Source organism: Apaloderma vittatum, unplaced genomic scaffold (assembly GCF_000703405.1).
Source record: "Apaloderma vittatum isolate BGI_N311 unplaced genomic scaffold, ASM70340v1 scaffold10093, whole genome shotgun sequence".
NCBI lineage: Eukaryota > Metazoa > Chordata > Aves > Trogoniformes > Trogonidae > Apaloderma > Apaloderma vittatum.
In genome coordinates this window covers 125,106-146,696 of record NW_009709797.1, presented here as the reverse complement: position 1 = coordinate 146,696, position 21,591 = coordinate 125,106, and the positions used below count along the sequence as shown (strand labels likewise).

Below are 21,591 nucleotides of genomic sequence, written 5' to 3'. Positions count from 1 at the left end.
ATTTACCAATTAACTGATCAAGTTTTAATTTTTTTTTTTTTTAACCTGAGTGTTGTGATATAGCCTAATGGAATTTATGTCTTCATTTTGCAGGTCAAGCCTTAAAGATATCAGCAGAAGAATTTACCAGTGATCCCTGCTATCTGCCTAAGAGGCAGGCTGTTGTCCAAGCAGCACGATCACTGCTTACAGCTGTTACAAGGCTTCTCATCCTGGCAGACATGGTTGATGTGGCATACTTGCTGGAACACTTAACTGTGGTGAGTAGAACTTGGCTTAGCTCAGACTCCCTTTAGCTAGAGAAGTGCCTGCTGATGGTTCCTTTTGCATTGAAAATTCTTTTTGTACTTAGGAATTGCAGATCTTAGGTGTTTAACTATTGATGAAAGTGTAGATTCTAGATCAAACTTGTAGAACATATAGGAAAAGTCTACTTGTAATTCAACATGTTTGATTTGAGGAAGCGGATGGTTATCTGTACTATTATATTGTAACTTCGCTTTGTTTCTTATTTCCTAGTTTTTTACTTGGATTTTTGTACTTGTACAACTTTTTGTGCTTGAAACCTTGATATTTGTGGCAGTAGTAGGGTCTGTTTTATTTGTAGAGAATCCTAAAGATAGATTTTTATGTGGATATTTGTGAAGAACTGAGTAGGAAATAGTCTGTCTCTGTATTCAAGTCAGTTTGTGAGAGAGATCGGTGAAGATGTGTGAGAGAGGCCTCTGGCAGTTCCTCGACTCCAGCTATATATTTGTATACTTCAGACAGAAGACTAGAAAGTCCTAATGTTCATGAAGCTTTAAAAAATATGCAGTAGAAAATATCCTCTAAAAGCCACATTGCTTTTTCGCTCAGTGGAATCGTGTGTTTCAGAAGTGCATATCATAATAGCCCTGTGGTTTAGGTCATCTTTTCTTTTATTTGGCTCTCTTTATACAGAAGAGATGTCTTCGTTCTTCTATTCCTGTATAAAACTAACCAGTTGTTGTGCCACTATTGGTGACGTAGACAAAATGTCCACACTTCTGTTGTTCAACATCAAAATACTTTCCTGTTGCATAAACTCGAGTTTCTTTAATGCCAGCCATTGTGCCCCATGTGAGCAGGCTTCCTTCCTTTTTCGAACAGTGTGTTTTTAATCCTGCCAGCATCATGTGTCTGACCCCAAAAATGTGTTCACCGAGTTTCTTCTCTGGCTGCTTACTCCATTCAGTCTGGTGTGTATCCTTGCTGGGAGGAGCAAGGAATTGTTCTATATTTGTTTCCTTCTTCCCCACCACCCCCTCCACCATCTTCAATAAGGAGTGGCAGACTGATAGAAATTTTAAGTTCTGTTGGCTTCCTACTGTTTCAGTACAGAGGTGACTAAGGAGTGCCACCTCTAAAAATGCCTCATGCCACCAGAAAACTCACTGACTTAGAGAACTATTTGGAAGGAAATTCCATTTGGTGAGGACAGGGGAATGAAAATGTAGCTCCAGTCAGAGTAGCAACAGTATTTCATAATAAAACAGTGTTGTGTGGGTTTCAGTGCTGTGATGGAAATATCCAACGTTGGCAATTGCTGAAGATGCAGTACAGGCCAAATGAACACTGGCTTGCAGAAGCTTCTGTGTTGTTATATTTGTATGAAATTTCTCAACTCTAAGAGAAGTAGCCTATGTCTTTTGAACTGTTCGGGGAAAAACTTCTTAAATTAGATTGTTTCATTGGTAGCCTATTACATTTACATATATATTTTCATAATCCTAGATGTGCCCTTCTAAAATACTTTCAGTATATTTTGCATGAGATAACTAGAGTTGAGTAGTTTTCTTTCCTATAGTTTCAGTATTTCTGAACAACCATATAGTTCACTTCTTGATTTCAATTTGAAAATAAAGAACTATAGCTGAAAATTGTAAAAGAATGCAAAGAATCATTTGGAAAAAAAACTCCCAACACTTCAAAGAGTGTAATTAAGTTATCTTCTTCTTTGATATTTTAATTTAGTTCACTTAATAGGAGTGGGAACTGAATTCTTCAGTTAACTCTTAGAGTAAATTAGAACGATATAACACTCTCCATAATGTTTCTGTAAAAAAAAAAAAGCCTCACCCTAGTCCGTGGAGGAGGAGTAAGTTTTCCACATTTATTAATCTCTGCCCTAGCTGTTGAGCTTGCCAGCAGTGGTATTAGCTGTAGTCATGTAGTATGTTGACATCTAATTGGGAAATCAACTTAGAAGATAAAGTAATTTCAACATATGCTACTGAACAACCTTCAAATTATAACAAATTTTGGTCATGACTGAGCCAAATTTAAATGCAATTAAATGTTATAATGAGTCTCAACTTTGCTGTTTTATAAGTCCTTAACTTGAATTATTATACTTAAAACTCCTTAGAAATTCAGTTTTTCTTCAATGTGGACTTGCTCCAACAAAAAGACATTGTATTCACACAGTAGGTGCAGCGTAGAAAACAAACCTTGTCTTTGCTCTATCAGCTTTGATGTTCCAGGTGTCTGCAAGTTCATATGACTTGAAAATCAACTCTCTAAGTCATTAGCAGTTTTTCTTTGAACTTCTCCTCTTTTATCCTCTTCACAAAGACATGGATGATACAGCTGTTGTTAATCATTCAGATGAGAATTTTCACTGCCCTTTGTTTCCGTAACTTTGAGCTTCATACTTGTCATACAATAAAATGAAGAATTTTAAAGGACCGAGACCAAAATAATTTTTAAAATGGAAAAAAAAAAATTAAGAGTAGAATAAGTGAAATGAAAATTCTAACAAAAGAAGTTTTTTTTGTTTGCGTGTATAAAGTGAGAGTGGTCCAGCATCATCAAAGATGCTTGCAGACTATTAATATGATTTTATTCAATATGGAAGTATTTCACGGGGAATTATCTATTTATGTACAGAATATTTTTCAAACTCCTTTATCAGAGTGTCAAAAGTTTTTTGTTGTTGTTTTGTTGTAGTGTTTTTGTTTTGTCTTTTCAGTCTTGCTCCTAAAGCTGGTTAATTCCAACAATGACCTTCAAAACATTTGAAACCATACTTACTTCTACTGACACAATGCAGTCTGGATCATTAAACTTTAATTTCCTCTGTAATCTGTGAATAAAGATAGAAAGGAAACAATGACAATGTGACTAGCTGTGATATAAAGCCTTGTCTTGTATTACCTGTCATATATGCCATTTTAAGTGTATCCCGAAAAAAAGATGAACCTCAGTTACCTCCTTCCAGTTTGTGTAGTCTGTAAGGATATTGTTTTCTGTACATTTACTTAGATTTTGGGCTGGTTTTGATGTCTATATAATGAAATATTTATATAAACCAGAGTATAGTGCTGAAAATAATGAATATTTTTGTCACGAAAGTATTGAAATGCAACTTTTAAACTAGAAATAATGGGCCCAGTTTATCTGGAAGAATTTAATAAACTTGCAAGAATTTCACTTCAAGAGTCCAAAAACATACCTTTGTGAGCATGAGGCTGGCTTTTTGGAAGTTTCACTATAAAATGGTGAGAATTTTGAGTGGTGTATGGATTCTGTAGAATTTTCACCCAGTGAAGTGGGTATCAAATAATGCATCTAAGAAGGCAGTACAAATTCTCAATCATTGTTCATATTCTGGCATGGTACACTTCTAGACACTTGTGGAATTTACAGCCTTACTAGAGTATGGTGGTGTGGTGCAAACAGCTAGCACATTTTAGAGTTGACTGAGAAAATAGAGTGCATCATGCTGATAAGAAAGATTTTACTTCTTTAAGCAGCTGAATGTATCTCTTAAACAGGGAAGAGTTTAAATAGCTGTCTGTATCTGAGTTTCCATACTCGTTCTAGAGTTTGAGATCTCTAATCATGAAACTGAGTTGTGAAAAATGTAGTCAGGCAAAGGGCTATCTTGTTTATGGTGCTCTGATTCAAAGCTGTGCTACCAGACTTATTCATTATGATTTGTCACGGTCAGTATTGTTTAAGTGAGTTAAGTGACTAATGGAATTGCTTGAATGTATTGATCAGAGGAGAACAGCAAGAAAGTAACAAGTTCCAAGAGCTTCATTCAAAGCGCACTGGCAGTCTGTCTTTCTCTAATCTATTTCACATCATGCTGAACCAACATGGTTTATCTGCTTTTTTTTCCCCTTGTCAGGCTTGTAAATGTTCTGTGTAAGTCTGTATATTTTTCATGAATGCCTCAGCGTGATCTTTATAAAATGCTTTCTTAGAGTTATTTAAAACTCTCACCAGGACAAAAAAAAAAGGCTACAGATAAGAATCAGCTTGTGAACTTGGGCCCTGTGGACGTAGTGCTGTCCATTCTTCCCTTCCCTGCAGAGTATTCATCAGCATTAAAAATGTTTTGAGCAAGAGATGACTGGTATGGTTATATGAAAGAAGAGAAGTAATTTATCCCAGGCTTACCTATGCTTCAGATTTAGTTATTTGGTTTGACACGCGTAATGCTACTTAAATCAGAGTTTGACTTGCTCCCTGCATTATGTTCTCTCCCTGCATTATGTTCTTCTGTGTTGGTATTATAGTAAAACATTAGTGGCAAAAGGGCAAAAAAGAGTGTAGGCTACCCTGAGGGTGTAGGGCCAGGCTGTGAAACTGAAAATGGTCCGAATCTTTCCACCCTTTGGTGGTTATGGATCTGAGGATAGGGAGTGTTAAGAAGACAGGAGTCTCGGGAGAAGATCTGACTTCTCCTTTGGTTCATACTCATTTTCTCATTGACCAGCATCTAAGACTTAGACCTGTGTCAACTCCCTCCAGGAACTTCTACTTCTCAGGAATTTCTTAGTTTTACTTTTGCTGCAGGCACCCTGCCAGTAGAGTAGGAGCAGACCCTCACCTTTAGTGGTGGCAGGACAGATAAATACACAGCCTTCTTCTCAACTGCTCAGCCACTGCTTTCTTGATAGAGTCATGGATCACAATAGCAAAGGAAAATCATGCCCATCTACTGCACTTCAGGGAGAAGAAGGGAAAAAGAAAGCAACAGAGGAGGATAGCTTGCCATCTTACAACTCCTGCCTGGGAGGGAGTGAGTTCTGACATCTCTCAAAAACTGTACATGTAGGAGTGGGTAAACAGACTTGGGAAGAGAAGATACAAACTTTTTTTTGTTGTGAATTCCGAATAAGACTTAATGAAAAGATTTCCAAAACTGCGAAATGCTGCCTTAGGCAACAGTGTTATCTGTTTGCATCCCTGAGATGCTGAGAGAGAATATAAGCAGCGACCTGTCAGTGCCATAAAGCAAGAGCAAATAGTGATGAAAGCAAATTTATCTGGACTCACCTGGTCCTAAACTTTATAGAAAACCAAGTGTAAGGAGAAGAGGGAGTGAAAGAAGCAGGGCTTAATGTGAATGGATGAGGCTTTCTTCAAGTAAGATGGAATTTTTCTGGTTTGGTTTAACATACGTAGTATGAAAGATACTTATTTTTATGAAAAAATAGTATGTAATTGTAGATTTGTGAGACGATTTCCAAATGAAGTAAGTTTATAACGCTTAGGGAGATCTAGGATACAAAGGGGGTTGTAGCATAGGTTAACTGCAGAATGCGCGAAATTGGCTAAAGTATGGCTGAGTATAGAGCAATCTCTTAAGTCTGGTGATGAAGTTTGAAAATTATTTTGGAGAAGTTGGAAGGTGGGATATTAGAAAAGCAAACACCTGTTTTAAATTATCTGGACTGTGTAAATGCCTGCGTGCTTCAACCAGTGACTAGGACTCTGTTGCAGTAGGCTCTCTTGGAAGCTATCAGGAAAAAGAGAGTGCTAAATTGCTTCCTTCTGAGCAGTTATTACTGTGTTTCACTTCTGCAGCAACACTTGCTTAACACTGAAGTGCAGTGCTTATAAGAATATAATGTGGAAGCGATGCTCTGAAATTTCTTTCTATGAGCACTAATCTATGAAGTCAAATTCTAGGTTGGTAAAATAACCTTGGAAAATGAAAAAATCTTGAAAAAATCTTGATACATTATTTATTAGTAGTATAGCAATGAAGTCAGTGTAATGTACAGTGGCTTATCAGGTCAACAATTATTTGTACAGATATATTATGAGCAGTTTCTTACACATTTATAAAGAAGGAGCACTGTGGATAGCTTTTGGTCAACTTAAACAGGACTCTTGCTTGAAGATGTTGTAATTAGATTGCTTTCACCTAAAGCGGATAACCTGGAATGGGAACTGGTGGAAGGAAGCATTGAAAATTCAAGGTTTTCAGAGTAACTCTGTAGCAGAGATAAAATCTGAAAACAACAGATCCTGCAAAAGGTCAAAGATAATTAATTAAAATGGAAAAGGAGAGAGTCTTGAGGTTTTGTCTTAGTGTTTATGTTGTCACCCTTGTTACAGAATTCAGTAAAGTATATGTTGGGTGAGAAAGCTTTATTTTTCAGTAGCAAACATTTCAAATGCAACTAGAAAGTCTCCCGCTAACCTCTAGTGGTGCTGAATGATGTATGGTAAGATAACTACAAATAAATATAAACAGTGCCCAAAGTTGCTTCTTGGTTATGAGAGCAGTGAGACTGAAATAAAGGTTGCAATGTGGCGAAGAAGTGCTAACTTGCCTGAGGATTCCAAGATACATCTGGCTGTTGTAAATCCCCAGTTGAAACCCACCGCAGCTGCTTACTGTCCCCAAAGAATTGCCCGGTGGCTGTTGAGCAGCGTGTGCAGCTTGGGCTTGAGTTCACTCCAGTGAAGAGTCAGAGAAGATTCATAATTTCCTGATGGCAGTTATGAAGCTGTAGCTCCTGTTCTCCTTTTGCACAAATCTGAGCCTCTCTGTTACAGTTCTTGCGTTTGTATTGTTCATCTCTTTGAAAAAATACCAGTGTGGTTTTCCATAATAGTGTATGTGTGAAAGAAGTTTTAAATTTTAAAGTAAGGTTTGTAACTAAGTATACTTAACATGGTCATAGCTTTCATACAGAATGCCACATATTAGCTGAGGTGAGTATTTGGTCTTGCAAATTATGCTTAAGTAAATTAACCTATTATATATAAGATCTACTGTTATGCTTGATGGAATGAGGGGTTTGTGGTCTGTACAAAGTTGCTTATGCTTTTATTACTGGGGAAAAAAAATAATCAAATGTATATGAATACACTGCGTCCTCTAACATGATATAGAAGTAGTAGCCTTTAGAGATATGTTGATTGCTGGTGTCTTGTCTTATTCAAGTGTGACCTCTGAAGAGGATTTAATGTAATTAAACAGGGCCTATGTACTATGCTTTGAATTCCGGGATTCATATAAAAATAAACTTGTAGGAATGTCTAGAAGGTGATATGCTCAAGAGCTGACACAGCTCTGTAACATTGGTATTTAACAGAACAGAATCCTAATAACACAAAAAAAGCAAAAATTACAGAAATTGTGTGAGTGATGCTTTTTTTTTTTTTTTTAACCATCACAGTTTCAACGAACATTTGAATCTTTAAGAACTGTATCCAGTAAATTTGATCTGCAGAAAACCTACCAGAAGTTTCGAAAAGATCTGGAAAATCTTGATTATTTGGCATACAAACGTCAGCAGGTGAGAACATGGAAGCCTGATAGGAAGGCGTAGAATACGGGGCATAAACATGGTGGGCAGCAATACTGATGCGTTCGACAGAGTTATCGCTCTGTCAGGAGGGTTCTGTGCTTTTTGTAATGGTGACACATAAGCCAATAGGAGGGGTGACAGTTCTATCGAATGCATATTGAACTGCATGGGTTTTGATTTTCCAACAGAGAGATAAAGTAAGTATGTGAGACTTCGCAGGCTATTAAACTTTGCATTAACACATAACAATTTTATTAATTTATTTTTAAATTAAAGGGCACTGTTTGTGTTTTTTTTTTTTAACTTGCAAAATGAATTAAATATACTGAAGTTAATGGACTCAGATATTGACTAAGCATGCAAATCACTATTTTCTTTCTTCTTTAGAAATTAATTTATAAGGCTAGATTGCATAAAGCCTGGAAATGTGGTCTTTGACTTGTGCTTGCAAGATGAAGGTTAAATTACATTGTTTATGCTGGACATACTTTCTGTCATTTATGCATTATTTCTGTGGAGAAAGTCGACTCTCATAGTAGTTCTTCACTTTTTTGTGAACTTTTTTGTGACTTTGCCTCTTTCAAAACATACTGATGAAATGCTCTATGTTTCTACATGGGAGGTGGTTTGTATTTTTCTGAATTCTGTCGCTTGGTGTCAGTGTTGTCAAACACTTCATTTGCTTGAGGGCGGATCACTTTGCGTTGTTTATACCAGGTAATTGGTAGTTAAAAATTAGGAAAGGGCTCAGGGACAGATGGTGTCTGAGCACATGAATTTTTGATTCTTGGAGGTCGGGGAGCAATTGAATTGGCTGAATTTTAGCATGTTGGGAGCTGTTATTCTGGTAGCACTATAGCATAGTTCTTTGTGCCCTTTGACACGGGGCTGCCGGTAACCAAAAGAATGTTTTAACTGGCAACTAATGTGGGTTTATGTTATCTGATCTCATAATTATGTCAAACATAATAAGTGTCACATCTGCCAGAGCTTGGAGAGTGTTTCTGAGCCAGGGAAGTGTAAATTCTATAATTACTTCTAAGCCTATTATGACACTTTTATTGGGAGTAGCTTTCTTTAGTCTGAATTCGCACTCCTCACTGTGAAATTCCTTCTTATTTCAAGTGATACGTGTCTGGTACTCTAGCAGACTCTGAATATGCTTCAGTAACATACTTCACCTTGAGCAGGGCATCTTTTCTTCTGTTTTCAGATCTCACTACCCTTCTCATCTCAATACTTTGCACTTTTAAGCCATTTGAAGAATCTCAACATCATTGTTTAATATCAGGCATGCATGTATCTCCCCGTGCTGTTTGTGCTCTATATTTAACTGTGTTGGCAGAAGCTTTTGCATGTGGAGGTACTGAAGGTGTACTAGGTGTAAAATCACGTCCTGCTTTCAACAGCAGAACATAAGATAGGTGGTTCTGTCTTCTGTTTTGTGATTGAATCTTTCTAAAATGTTATACGACGCTGTTAGGAAAATAAACTAGGCAAGGGCTGAAATTATTAAAGAAAGCCCAAACCCAAACCAAAAACAAATGAGGGAGACTAGACATGTTCTCTGTTTCATAGCTAATTTGCATTGTATACCTGATCAGTAATTTTATGTTTTTTTCAGTAGCATTTTATCTGGTTTCGATACCAAGATTTTAATCTCAGTAGAACTTGCTGGAGAATCTGCAGTGAGGGATTTGAAAAAAATGCCCTATCTATTTATTATAGTATATGCTTTGAATTGTGTCCTGCTTTGAAAAGAAAGTGATGTGTCTCTGAAAAGATTAAGATTTGGTTTGATTACTGCGCAAAATTCAGACTTGGATTGAGACTGAAGCTGCTCTGAGTTTGTGACATTTGTATCTGAGATTGTGCAGTGCACACACTTAACTGATAACAATTTATATGCTCCATTATTAGATTAACAGTGTGTTCATAGCCCCACTGGCAAAATGTTGTGTCACTACCATCTCTTTGGAGTCAGTTGTATGCAGTATGAGTATGAATCCATTCATGCTAAAGTGGTCTATGTAGTAAAAGTAATGAACATTGCTTTTGAATGAAATATGTTATTCTGTCCTTATTTTTTGGATATGAGACATAAAGTACAATATAACAGGGTAATTATTCAGTAGTGAAGTTTACAGGACATATGGGAAATTAAAATTGTGCTTTTTAAATTACATTTAAAATTACCCATGTTGATTCTGATTTCTAAATATAGACAAGCCTTCTATGAGGGGTAGAAGCACATGAGACAAACATGTTTGGGATGATAAGTCATTTTTAACCAGCAGTTTTCAGAATGGGGTAGAACATCTTGAGTTTTCATATAGCCTGGAGGTTGCCAACAGAAATGTCTCTTTGAAAGGTGCAGTGAGGACAAGAATTCTGTTCTGGCTTTCTTTATCCAAAACCCCCAAAGTCATAAGTGTATGTTGGTCAAACACAGTAATTTGCTTATGGGGAATAATACTTCCAGGAGAGGGAGCAAAGCCCTTAACCTGCTTTACTTCAGAGGAGGCCATTGTTACCAGCACTGCAGTACTTCATGATCATGCAGGTCACACTTGCATTTTAATTCTTAATTTTGACATGAAGACTTGCTTCTGTGGTCAAATGGTATTTATCTATTTTAAATTTATTAAGTGCACTTTTATTCTCTGTCTTTAATTGTTCACTTTAATTTTTAAAATGGCATTGTGTCGAGCCTGAGATTGTTCATCAAAGTGCTCTTCTTCAGAAACTGGAGCCAAGTCTTCAAAAGAGATTACCACCTATCATCTGGCAGGTTCATTGTGTGACACACGTCTTTAAAGATATGCTGAAAACTGAAGGGAGTTCAGGGTAGAGGCAAATTATTCATCAATAAAACAAGCATTATGATGGAAAACTTAAGGAGCTCAGTCATTATAGCTTATCTGGAAAAGGTTATGGCCTGGAAATATCACAAATAGAAGTACTTACCTACATCTTTATTCTAGTACACACAAGTATGACAAGATCCAATGGATGGAAGTCAGAAGAGTTCAAACCAGAAAGCAAATAAATGGTTTTGACCATTAACTACTGAGATCCCTAAGTTAAGAGGTGTGGAATATTTAATAATCACTGCTAGTAGCCTTTATATCTGTAATCCATACCTTTCTAAAAGATGTGCAGTAACTGAGACGCAAATCAAAGGGCAGGAATTACCATGGAAATTTTTAAGGCTTGTGTTCTTTGATTAATTTGAATGAGAATTCATAATTTTTGTTGTCCAGACTTAGCAATTACAGTGTAATTGGTTGTGTTTTGGAGGTTAAAGGCAGAATTATGTCTTTTGAATTGCCATCCTGGATTAATAAATGGGTGAGGTTGATTACTTTTCTATTTACTACTGTGCCACTGTATATTCTTCTGCAGGGTTGGATGTGCTGCGTTCTTGTTTGGGAATTTTCGGACTAGCACTTTACAGTAAAGAAGACATGTAGGCATTTGATTCCATAGGCTTTTGCAAAAATGCCTTAATTCCTTTCCTTCTTTCATATTTAGTCGCACAATATAAATTATCAAATGAGAGTATAGTTTGTATTTCTGGGATTCTAGCTGATCGTCTCCCCTTGACATAAGAAGAACTATCTATCATGTTGTAGCGTAATTAAATGAACACATAAATCATTTTTTAAAAAGCAAACAACAAATCAGTCTCAGTAGCCAACAGAATGAAAAATTATGACAATTCTGTTTTCAGCCACCTGACATTTCTTAGTAATTCCATGATGATAGCTATGTTGTTTAGCCATTGCTTCTGTCTGGCCTGTGTGTCTATATGGTTCGCTTAATGGTGCTGTCTTTTAAAGTAATAGCAGCTTTTGATTGGTCTTCAGGTATAATTCATAGCAGTGTATGTTTTTTAATTATTTAGCCCTAATCAAAGATGTGAGAAAGCCAAAGATGATTTATTTCAGTTACAATCTGCTCTATAAACAGAGGTGTCCTTGCTGAACCTTTTTACTACAGCTTAGTTTGTGCCCACCAGCGGTTCTGGGTGTGGCTGTTGGAACTGCCTACAAGGTCAGGAAGCATATAGTGGGTTAGGCAATGTGATAAATAAAGCAGGATCTTGTGTAGCCAAGAAGAATTTAAATGACAGAAAAACAGTCAAATGAGAGTCTACTGGAGAATTTAGGATGATGCAGACATTCAAAGTGGAAGCATTTAGTGCTGAAAAGACAAGCAAAATGATACAGAATTAATTTGATTAAATCTGTGAGCCTTATTCCTTCAGCCTTTCCCAAGGCAAACCTATTGCTAAAATTAAAGTGGTATTGGATTTTCTTGAACGGGAACTTGTAAGATCAGGCTCTCTGTTGTAACAACTAGGATTTTTAAAGAAAAAGGTTTTCTCTGAGCTGCTGAACATGCAGTGACATTGACTAGACTTGGGTGCATATGTTCAGAATCTAGGATTAGAGTGTCCTTTGACAAAGTGACTGCTTGCCCTTGTTTCAGTGATAACTTCCCTGGCCTAAATAATTTGAGTTTCTTGCACTTGCAAGGAAGACAGAAATAAAGAGCATCTGATATGGAGGAGTAATTGTGGGTGGGACAGATACAGCTCTCTAAAGTAGATTATATGATTTAGTCTGGAGTAAAGGTGAAATAATGAATCTGTGTATTAAAATGCACAAAGGAATAATCCTGTGCTACAGACTCTTTGCAACAGCAGTCATCAGCTGTGACATTTCTGGTACGGGTAACTGCTGGAGTTGGTTGGATTTTTTTATTAAAGATTACATGTGAAGTTTTTTGTCTTGTTTTCAGAGCATGAGACAGGCAGACTGATTTCTATCCAAAAATAGTACTCTCTCCAAGTTCAGATGAAAGTTTCAGTTCTATATGATTTTTGAGGCTTAAACAAACATAGTGTACTGAATTTGATATTTGTAATTCTGGGTAATGTGTCTGTTCTCTTGACAAAGGCGTTTCAAGGTGCTTTGTTTTCTGGTCCACTGCAAAATGGGAAAAATATTTAAATCTCTGGGTTGATTTTTAGAATTACAAGTGGTCACCAGCACTTCTGATGAATAAATACAGGAAAAATCAGTGTGTTTCTGTTTGAACATTATGTCTGATGATCCAAAATATGTTAATAACTTCAGATATAATTTAAAAAAAGTTGGATTGAAACCAACTAAAGACAAGGTTCTTGGTACACTGGCCTGTCAGCTGTAAATTCCTAACAGTACTGAAGTAATCACTTTGGTAGAGTTCAGCCAGCCACCAAGAGAAATTTCATTCTTTGACCTTGAAGTTATTAAAAAAAAACCCCAACAACCTCTCACACCTCCAAATGCTGAGATCAGATAGGCACCTGTGGACTTTTGAAATCAAAACATTTAAACTGTTTCAGCATGCTTTCATATTTTATAAGACCACAAAGAATTGCAAACCACTCCACTATCTTTTCTGAAAGCTGTCTGCGTTTGCTTTCTTCTGATAATAGTCATGGCAGTCCGAGCTCACCTGGAAATTCGTGGGCAGTAAGTGTTGGTCTGTGTTCTGGGATATTGCATGGGCTTCTGAGGCGGTATCTGTAGCTGAAGAGATGTAACCCCTCCTGGAGAAAGATGAGACAGCACAGTGTGGTGGCTTCAGGCTCCTGCCTGGTTCCGAACACAGGGTAATTGAAGTACCATTTCCTTACAGGTACAAGGCTGTGGTGATCTTGCTGTGGTGAGAGGCACCTTGCTTCCCTGGGCAGGCGGTGCCTCAGCTGATTGAGAGTGATTAGATGCCGGGCTTCTCTGAGCCCCTTTTATGCATCCAGAATGCAGAATGAGACACAGGAGCTGTGTTTCTGTGTATCTTGAGTTGTCTGCTTTATGATCCACATCTGAACTGTAATCAATGCAAATTTTGTCACCTGTACATGATTGACTTCTTATTTGTAAATTCTCTCCATAACAGAGCATGAGTCTTAAATTTCAAGAAAAACCTCTGGATCAATTTATGGTGCCTAATAAGATAATCCCCATGTTAGCCAAATGGCTTTGAGGTGTACAAATCTTGAGAATAATTCGAAACAGTAAGAGAGCAGTGGTTTGAGAAACATACCTGAACTGGGCATACTGCAGGTTTATATGACATATTTTCTTATTAGTGGAAGCTCCTCTGAATAGGGGATTACTCTTTAGCAAACTTCTGTATTAATTAAGGATTGTAAATGATCAGTTTTGCAGAGGAATTCTTTTATACTCTCCTGCCTGCTTCCAGTTAACAATTTGTTTTGTCCAATGTCCCTGTTACAATTAGTGTCAATAGATCTGTATAACCTATGTGGTCTGTGGAGACTTTTTTGAGTATACCCTATTAGATTGTCTACCTTCCATTTTATTTTATTGACTTCAGTACTTAGTTTCTATATTCTGAGCTGACTTTATTTATATTGGTTTAAATGTGAATTAGTTTCCGGAAGTTAATAGTGTTATAAGCTTCCACTAGTATAGCTAAGGTCAGAATCTATTCTAATTGGACAGGAACAATTTCAGTAAATTAAAAGTTTTAAAACTGAATTGCTTGCCTTTTACTTTGAGGCCTGGCTTTGTTCGCTACCAGCACACAATTCGTCTGAGTTGTATTCAGAATGAACATTAAAACACAGCACTATTACTATTACTGTATAATTCACTTTGGGATAATAGAAGAACTTTCAAAAGTTGTCTTACTTTAGTGGCATGGATAGACTTATTTCAAGATATTTTCTATGCAGAGAGTACCAAGATCGTGCATGTGTGGTGTTTGGGGTTTGTTGTGTGATTTGGGGGTTTTTTTGAGTATCTGTAGTTGTAATTTAGTTTCCTTCCTGGATAGTTTTGTGTTCAGTAGAGACACAAAGCATTCTACATCTTAGAAGAGTCCAAAGAATAGAATTTGAAGTGTTCCAGGAGTTACCAAGCAATCTTTCTTTTTTCCTTGTTTGTTTTGGTTAGTCTTCCTTCTTCAGAAATTATATTCCTCCTGAAATCTGTCATTGTAACTTTCACTAATTATACTTAGTCCTATTGCTAGGGAAGGATTGATCAGCAGTAAGCTTTGCATGGATTAATGTAAACTAATATGCAGCTGTGAGCACCACATATCTCTGTCTTTTGCACATCAGAGCTGAGCTTAGGCATAGGTCACCCTAAGCAATTGCTGAGACTGGCCAAGGGAAGGCTTGTAGTGTTCACATCCTCTCTGCCTGGGCATCAGGTTGCAGGTGGCATAAGAGCAGAGCTCCTCTTGCATTCCCTGTGAGGCTGAGTTATTTCCATGTACCAGATGCCGCTTCTATTGAATCCCCCAGGACCCTGTAGAACACTGCAGCATGCAATTGTGTCTTGGCATATCGCCTGCCTTCCCTTCTGTTCTCACACACTCACCAGAAATGTACTTTCTTCTGCACCCTGATGCTGGCCTGCTGTGCAGATCTGAGCAGATCTGTTTGATGTGGAGAAACGCGAAGATGCTGAAGACGTACTAGGTACTCTGTCGTATCTTATGTAGCTGGGTTCGAGGGAGAGGGATGGTGTAGCTGATAACGCTCTCTAACTTTCTGAGAGCAGCTGGAAGAGGGGTCCAATAGCTTTGGTGATGTAGAATGTGCCTGCCTGCCTCTGGCCTTGGACAGCACGTCTGATACAGCCACATGAAATCTGAAAGAGGCAAATGATAGCACTCTTTTGAGAACGGGTTGTGTATGCTTTGGGGAAACCTGCTCGCAGAACCCCAATAATTCACTGTTTATTTCTAGTATTTTCATCTATCCACAACTGCGTTGAAATGTTGTGGCTCCCTGCTAACTTCATTTCCTTAGGACTTGCTGTACTGAAGACCTGATCTTGGCTCAGGAGGACAGAATAGGCTTACCAAAATTATTTGTCTGCACTGCTGAGAGCATTTAGAACTAATGATTTTTTCACCTGAAATGGACCTGTTAGGGGTTTTGAGAGTGTGACAGTTCTAGGGAGAAGTGCAGAAGTCTGGCAGGAGAAAACTGTAGCCTACTGAACAAAAATTTACTTGTATAAAACAACAGTGGTTTCGTGTGCTAGGTAGTTGGCTGATACTTTCCTACTGAATTGCAATTAGTTGTCACCGAAAAAAGAGTAGTATTTCTAGTTTTCAAAACTTATTTCTTTTACATATATTTTATACTATGTAGCAATGATAAAGAGTAAAAACCAAAATGCTGCTTTTGGCTCTTACCAGCCGGGGGTGGTCAAGATAAATGCATGAACAGAGTTAATTGAAAACTGCTTGAGAGTGGGAGATCAGTAACAACAAAGCACTGAAACAACCAACTCCATCAGTTACAAAAGACAGCTTAAGAGTCTTTAAAATCTGGCAGGTCGGTTCATAGCTTCAAAGTGATTGCCTGTTACTGGCACACAGCTGTATGTACTTGCAAGGAAAATGGAGCACAATAATGGCTTAACAAAGAACACTTGTTATTTTCTCTGAGGTTTGGGTATCATATGTGAAGTTTGTTTCTATGAGTTTTCCTCTGATTTTCACCACTTAAAATAATAATTTCCAGATTCTATCTGTGAACACAGATGAATGCAACTTAGAGCTCAAGAACAATCTGCTGGTGATATCGTTGCTGGGCAAGCTGCTTACCCCTGCCAGTAACATGTCAAAGCAAATCTGGCTTTTGTTGCTGTTGAACTGCCCATAACATACAGGTCTGGGCAATAGAGAGGAAAATATACAAAGGAAAAAAGATACCAACCAGCATGAGTCTTCCTGCTGCCACGGTGAGAACTAGCTATCTCGTGTTACTCTCTCATCTCGGTAAATCACCACAGTGAAGGCTGAAGAAAATGAAATACATCAAGGTTCCATCTTATTTCTTGTATGAATGTGGTTATGCTAAAATGAATGTTCTTACCACTGAATGAGAAAAGCAATCACGAGCCCAGATGTCTTTGAAGGTAAAATAGAAATACATTACCTCAAGAAATGTACAACTGAAAAATCTACTGTCTTCTGAGAATTAATACATGAACATATAAACTCCCTAAATAAGCCAACTTAATGAACTGAACACAGATTTTTCTTGTATACGTGTCTTATTAATTATAGTTGGCCAGGAATTTCATGATAGGAGAAAAATGTTCCGTCCTTCAGAGTTTCTTTTTCTTGCAAAATTGTGTTTCAAGGGCATCAGACTGACTAAATTCATGCTATTAAGATGTGGATACTTTGTCTCAAACTGTGGCATTCAGCTGAATTCAGTATAACTGAAGATGTAATATGAAGAGGGGAAAAAGGAGTTTGTATGCAGAACATGCAGAAAGTCAGAAATGAGGGGTGGTAGATCATTTACTGAAACTTGCATTAAGCAAGTTAGATTTATATCAAATGCTAGGCTTTACTTACTGCTATCAACTAGTCTAAATAATGTATTAGGCTCCAATTAGCTTCTTAAATTCTTAAGAACTTTCTGTTTATAGTAGTACTCCTGGAAAATATTCATGACACATGCTGTTCCTTAGACTCAAATGTGTCTTGTTCCTACAGATGGCAAAGATCTGGCCCTTTGGGGTTCATGCAGATATGTTGTCTTATGGCAACTTGCAGAATATTAGCTATACCAAAAATTATGCTTCTTAAAATAGGCAGTACATTTGTTCAGTGCTTTAAATGTAGCTAAATGCATCTGTTTGTGGTGTTTGTGTGTTATACCTTTATTTTGCATACATGTGTCATTTGTGACTGCATGTTGGTATGTTAATGTTGGACACTTCAATGCTGATGAACTGTGTTCAGTGTCTTATAGTTGTCATCATCTTCTCTGGAAGTGTTCCAAATCCTTTGTAAGACTATATACGAGAGTTTTGTAAAGTAGCACGTAAGAGAGACTATCTCTCTCTAGATATATTTATATCCCATACGTTTGTGCTGAGGCATGAGTGTTCCAAGAAGAGGTGAACGCAAAATCAAAATGGAGAGTTTTTGGTTTGTTTTTGCACATAATGAAGCATACAGTAATTATTAATTACAACAATCCCTATTGCCATTAGATAAAAGAGAGAGGAGAGAAACTAGACCAGCTAAAGAGAAAAAAATGTGGAAGCGTATGGCAGATAAGACCATACGTATTTTTGATGAAGATTTTACTGTCAAATACCCCACAACTGACTGTTTAGGCCAGTGCGTTTACAGCATGAATTACAGGTGGAGTTTGTCATATGCAAACTTGAAACTGCTTCTTCAAACAAATGTTACACGGTACTGGGATCCAAATGTTTTGCAGCATCTAGGATATAGTTGTTTGCTCACAACAATTCACGCTGAAGTATTTAATGATGTTTATATAGTCTTTGGTTTGTAACCTGAATCTATGTACAGGGGTAAAACGAGGTGAGAGCCTACTAGTATAGCAAACCAGAGATGTTTGTGCTCTGGAAAAACTACCAGCTCTCTCTCTATGGTTCCAGTTTTTCCTTCTATCGTTTACCAACTTTACTTAGCTTTCAGAACTTCACGTAATTTCTCCACATTGGTTAAAATAAAATCTAGAAGAGTTTTCCTCTCGCCACTTGCTTCAGCTTCCTTCTTAGACACTAATGCATTTCAAGGTCTTGCTGAACATTTTCTGTGCTACTGCATTTCCTTCCCCACTGGGTGGTTCAAAGCCTACCTTTTAAGTCCTGCGATTTGGATGCTTCTACCAGCTGTATACTGAAAAATTTCCCTTCTGTACAGCAAACCCTACCAAGAACATATCTCAGTCTCCCCTGCCGATTCACTCTTGCAGAACTCCTGTTGGCAGCAGCTTGCTTGCAGGTCTTGCTGGCACATGGGACTGCTGGGTTTTAATGTCCTCATTCACACACCTGTCAAGATTCCTGTATTATATAAGCTTTGTGTAAAAGCTTATGCAACATTATGATCTGTAAAGTGTTATGCTCTAAGGAACTTCAACAAAGTATTTTATCAAAAATACTATAGCATGTGACGCTTTCATATTTGTGCATGAGAAGCAGTATTTATATTTGGATTAAGTCTAAGTGCTGGCTTTATCTCTGGAAATAATAAAAATTTGTCTTGAAATCTGAAAAACTTAAGGGATGCTATTTTCATACTGTGCCAACTTATTTGTCCCTGTCTTATAGATCTACCACTCAGTACATTTTTATTGGTTGAAATCATTACCTAGTAAAGTGATACGTGATTCTTAGCCATAATTGAAGGAGCAAGTACATTCTCTAGTTTTCTGGGAAGTAACTTATCTGAATATTCTGTAGAAAAAGCAATAACTGGAGAGGATGCTTCATTTGTTAAACACTATCAAAGACGATACATATGCCATTTTGATTTGACCTTTTTTAAAGTAAAGCAGTCTGGAGCAGTAGGGAGTGGTGGTTAGAATAAAATTTTCCTTACTGAAGAGTGAAGAAAATGGAAGAGAAGAAGAAGATATGTATGTAGGTGTCTTGTAAACATGTTCAGATGTGCTTTCTCACAGCTTGCTTCTGTGACCTTCAGCAGGTCTCTTAGTATCAGATCTACTGGAAGATGTCACTAAATGCCTCCATCTAAGAATTAAAAATGTTTATGTGTATATGGACTTGCCAGTGAAATCCTTTGGAGATTCAAGTTCCTTTTGTCAGACTCTGGCAGGTTTATGTCAGACTAGGTAAATCGTGTCAGCACAGGAGGAGAAGACAGGACGTTTGCCTCTATACTAGGCCAATCTGGCATGGGGTCTTCATGTTAAGAATTTGCTCTCACTTGTCTCGCCCGAGTGAAGTGGTTTGGTGCAGTTCAGTCTGAGCACTACTATCTTTACAGGGTCAGAGGCAGCATAAAACATATAGCTTGTGCCACTATTTTTGTGTTTGTGGTGGTGTGTGTGTTTGTTTCTTTTTTTAAATATGAGAAAAAACTGTTGTACAAATGCTGAAATAAAGTGAGTTAGGAGTGGAATAATAGCTTGGAATGTAGAGCCCTGATTAGGAAAGGCTATCTAATGAATGATGATATGTCATGGTGAAAATGATGGTAATAGTAGTTGGTAAAAGAGGATCTGAAGATAGTGTTATATTGTATTGATCCAAGCCTGACAGACATGTACTAGTTTCTCACAGAAGAATAAATTCTCTTGTAAAATGTTTCTCTACCTTGGCACTTCGTAAAAGTCAGATTAGATGGAATTCAAAGCTTTGCAAAATGACTAAGCTGTGAGAGGAAAATGGTTTGAGAACATAATGCTTGGTAACAATGGACAAATCCTGCAGGAACACTGTTCCTGAAGTGCTTGCTCCAGGAACTCTGAGCACACAACAGCAAAAGCAGATTTTGCCAGGAGCAGTTGTGTCATCTTGTGGTATTTTTCTAAGGCTGAGCTTGTGTTGCAGTTACTAGGCCCTTACTACTTGCCCATACTTTAGTAGATGAAACATTCACATAGGAAATAGAAAACCCGGATTTAGAGCACTGCTTTAACCTGAGAGAGTGTTAATGCAGGATGTGGATTGTTTTTTTTCCCCCTCATGTGGATACCCCTTACTGCCTGGCCACACATTAGGAGGTAGAGATAGGAAACTCTGTGCCTCCTGTGAAATTTGAGTTGTGTAACCAGTTAGGATTGTGTAATAAGTGAGCTTCGTAGCTCTCCGCTGGCTGACAACTTTGTTCAGAGGGAAGAACCTCAAAAGGCCTATTCATGAGGTTTGTGTCACTGAAATAGTAGGTACATGTACAATACAGCCTTTGGGTTCCAGCTATTTGAGGATACTGCTGAGCTGGAACAGTGCTACACAGGGCTGAAACAAAACCCTAAAGATAGAAATCAGTGTTCCATAGACTAACAAATTACTTGTTAATCTCATTTTGAGTCCAAGACAGTATTTTTTTGTAGTTTGTGACATTACTGAGTTGGGCTCTTAGTCCTTTTTTTTTTTTTCCTTGTATTTTTGCCCCTACATGGATGCCCAACCCTTCCCCAGCACTTATTCTGCATGAGGTTGCATTCTATAATTTATATTTGTGTTTTGTTACCCATGTGCAGTTTTCTTCTAAAACTCACTCTAATTATTCAGCACTTGAATTTTTTATCCAGTTACTCTGCATCAATTTTTGTTCAATCTGTCTCCTTCCACCTTCAAGCCTGTCATCTGTCATCTAAACCTCATTTCAATTTGTTCATCCAAAGGTATTTACTCATTCATTTTGCTCACAGAAAGATGTTTATTACATTAAATCAAAACAAACGTAGCAGTCCAACCCACACACATACCATTTCCCTTTATTCTTGTCTGTCCCTGCACAAAGGATGCAGTATTGTTGGGTTGGGTGTTTTTATGTAGGGTCTGAAGAACTGCTGTTAGGACTTGGAGCATGCATATATGTGGGCTGACAACAGCACAGTGATTTTTGTGCATGGAGGAGGGAGGGCAAAGGATAGCTCATGCCAGAGGTCATTACCTCAGGGTGATTTTGACCTTGCTGACCTGAATTTGTCCTTCCTGTCCCTCTAGAGCTCCAGATCCTTGTCCCAATCCAGTCAAACTGCATGTGAATATCTGCCATATATGGGCCTGTCATCACTGACTCCTTTTCTCATCAAGCACTTGGGAGAGCACAGTAAGACCTTTGCCTTGCTTGATGGGTCTAATATTTTCCTTAATTTGTTCTCTGTACATATATTTTAGTGATGTTATGGCTGTATGGCACGGCTTAAATTAAGTCTTACGGTCATTAGAGATATACACAAGTGTCACAGCCATGTTTGTTGGTGGGTATCACTGATATTCTCCAGTCGCTGCTGTAACTAAACAAGCTTGCTGCTAATTTTTTTTTTTTTTTTGTATGCAGAAACCTAGCTGTGCTCCAACTCAGTACCTAGATGTACTCAGAAATGCTGTTTGTGTTCTGTGAACTCCTCACAAGCCATTGCAGGAAGCGGCAAAGGGAAAGCATGAATCAGAAGTCCTTGGAGCTGATGGTGTCAATGACTTTATCTTTTGAATAATAG

The 21,591-nt window shown here is 37.7% G+C and overlaps 1 protein-coding gene across 1 annotated transcript in view; it reads left to right on the top strand.

Moving 5' to 3' along the window:
• The window catches only part of LOC104272152 (catenin alpha-3-like), a 75,521-nt gene that overhangs the window by 14,901 nt on the left and 39,029 nt on the right, over positions 1-21,591 (top strand). The window contains exons 4-5 of the mRNA XM_009867066.1: positions 94-260; positions 7,449-7,568. Of these exons, the coding sequence (XP_009865368.1) occupies positions 94-260; positions 7,449-7,568 (287 nt within the window). The remainder of the gene's footprint in view (positions 1-93; positions 261-7,448; positions 7,569-21,591) is intronic.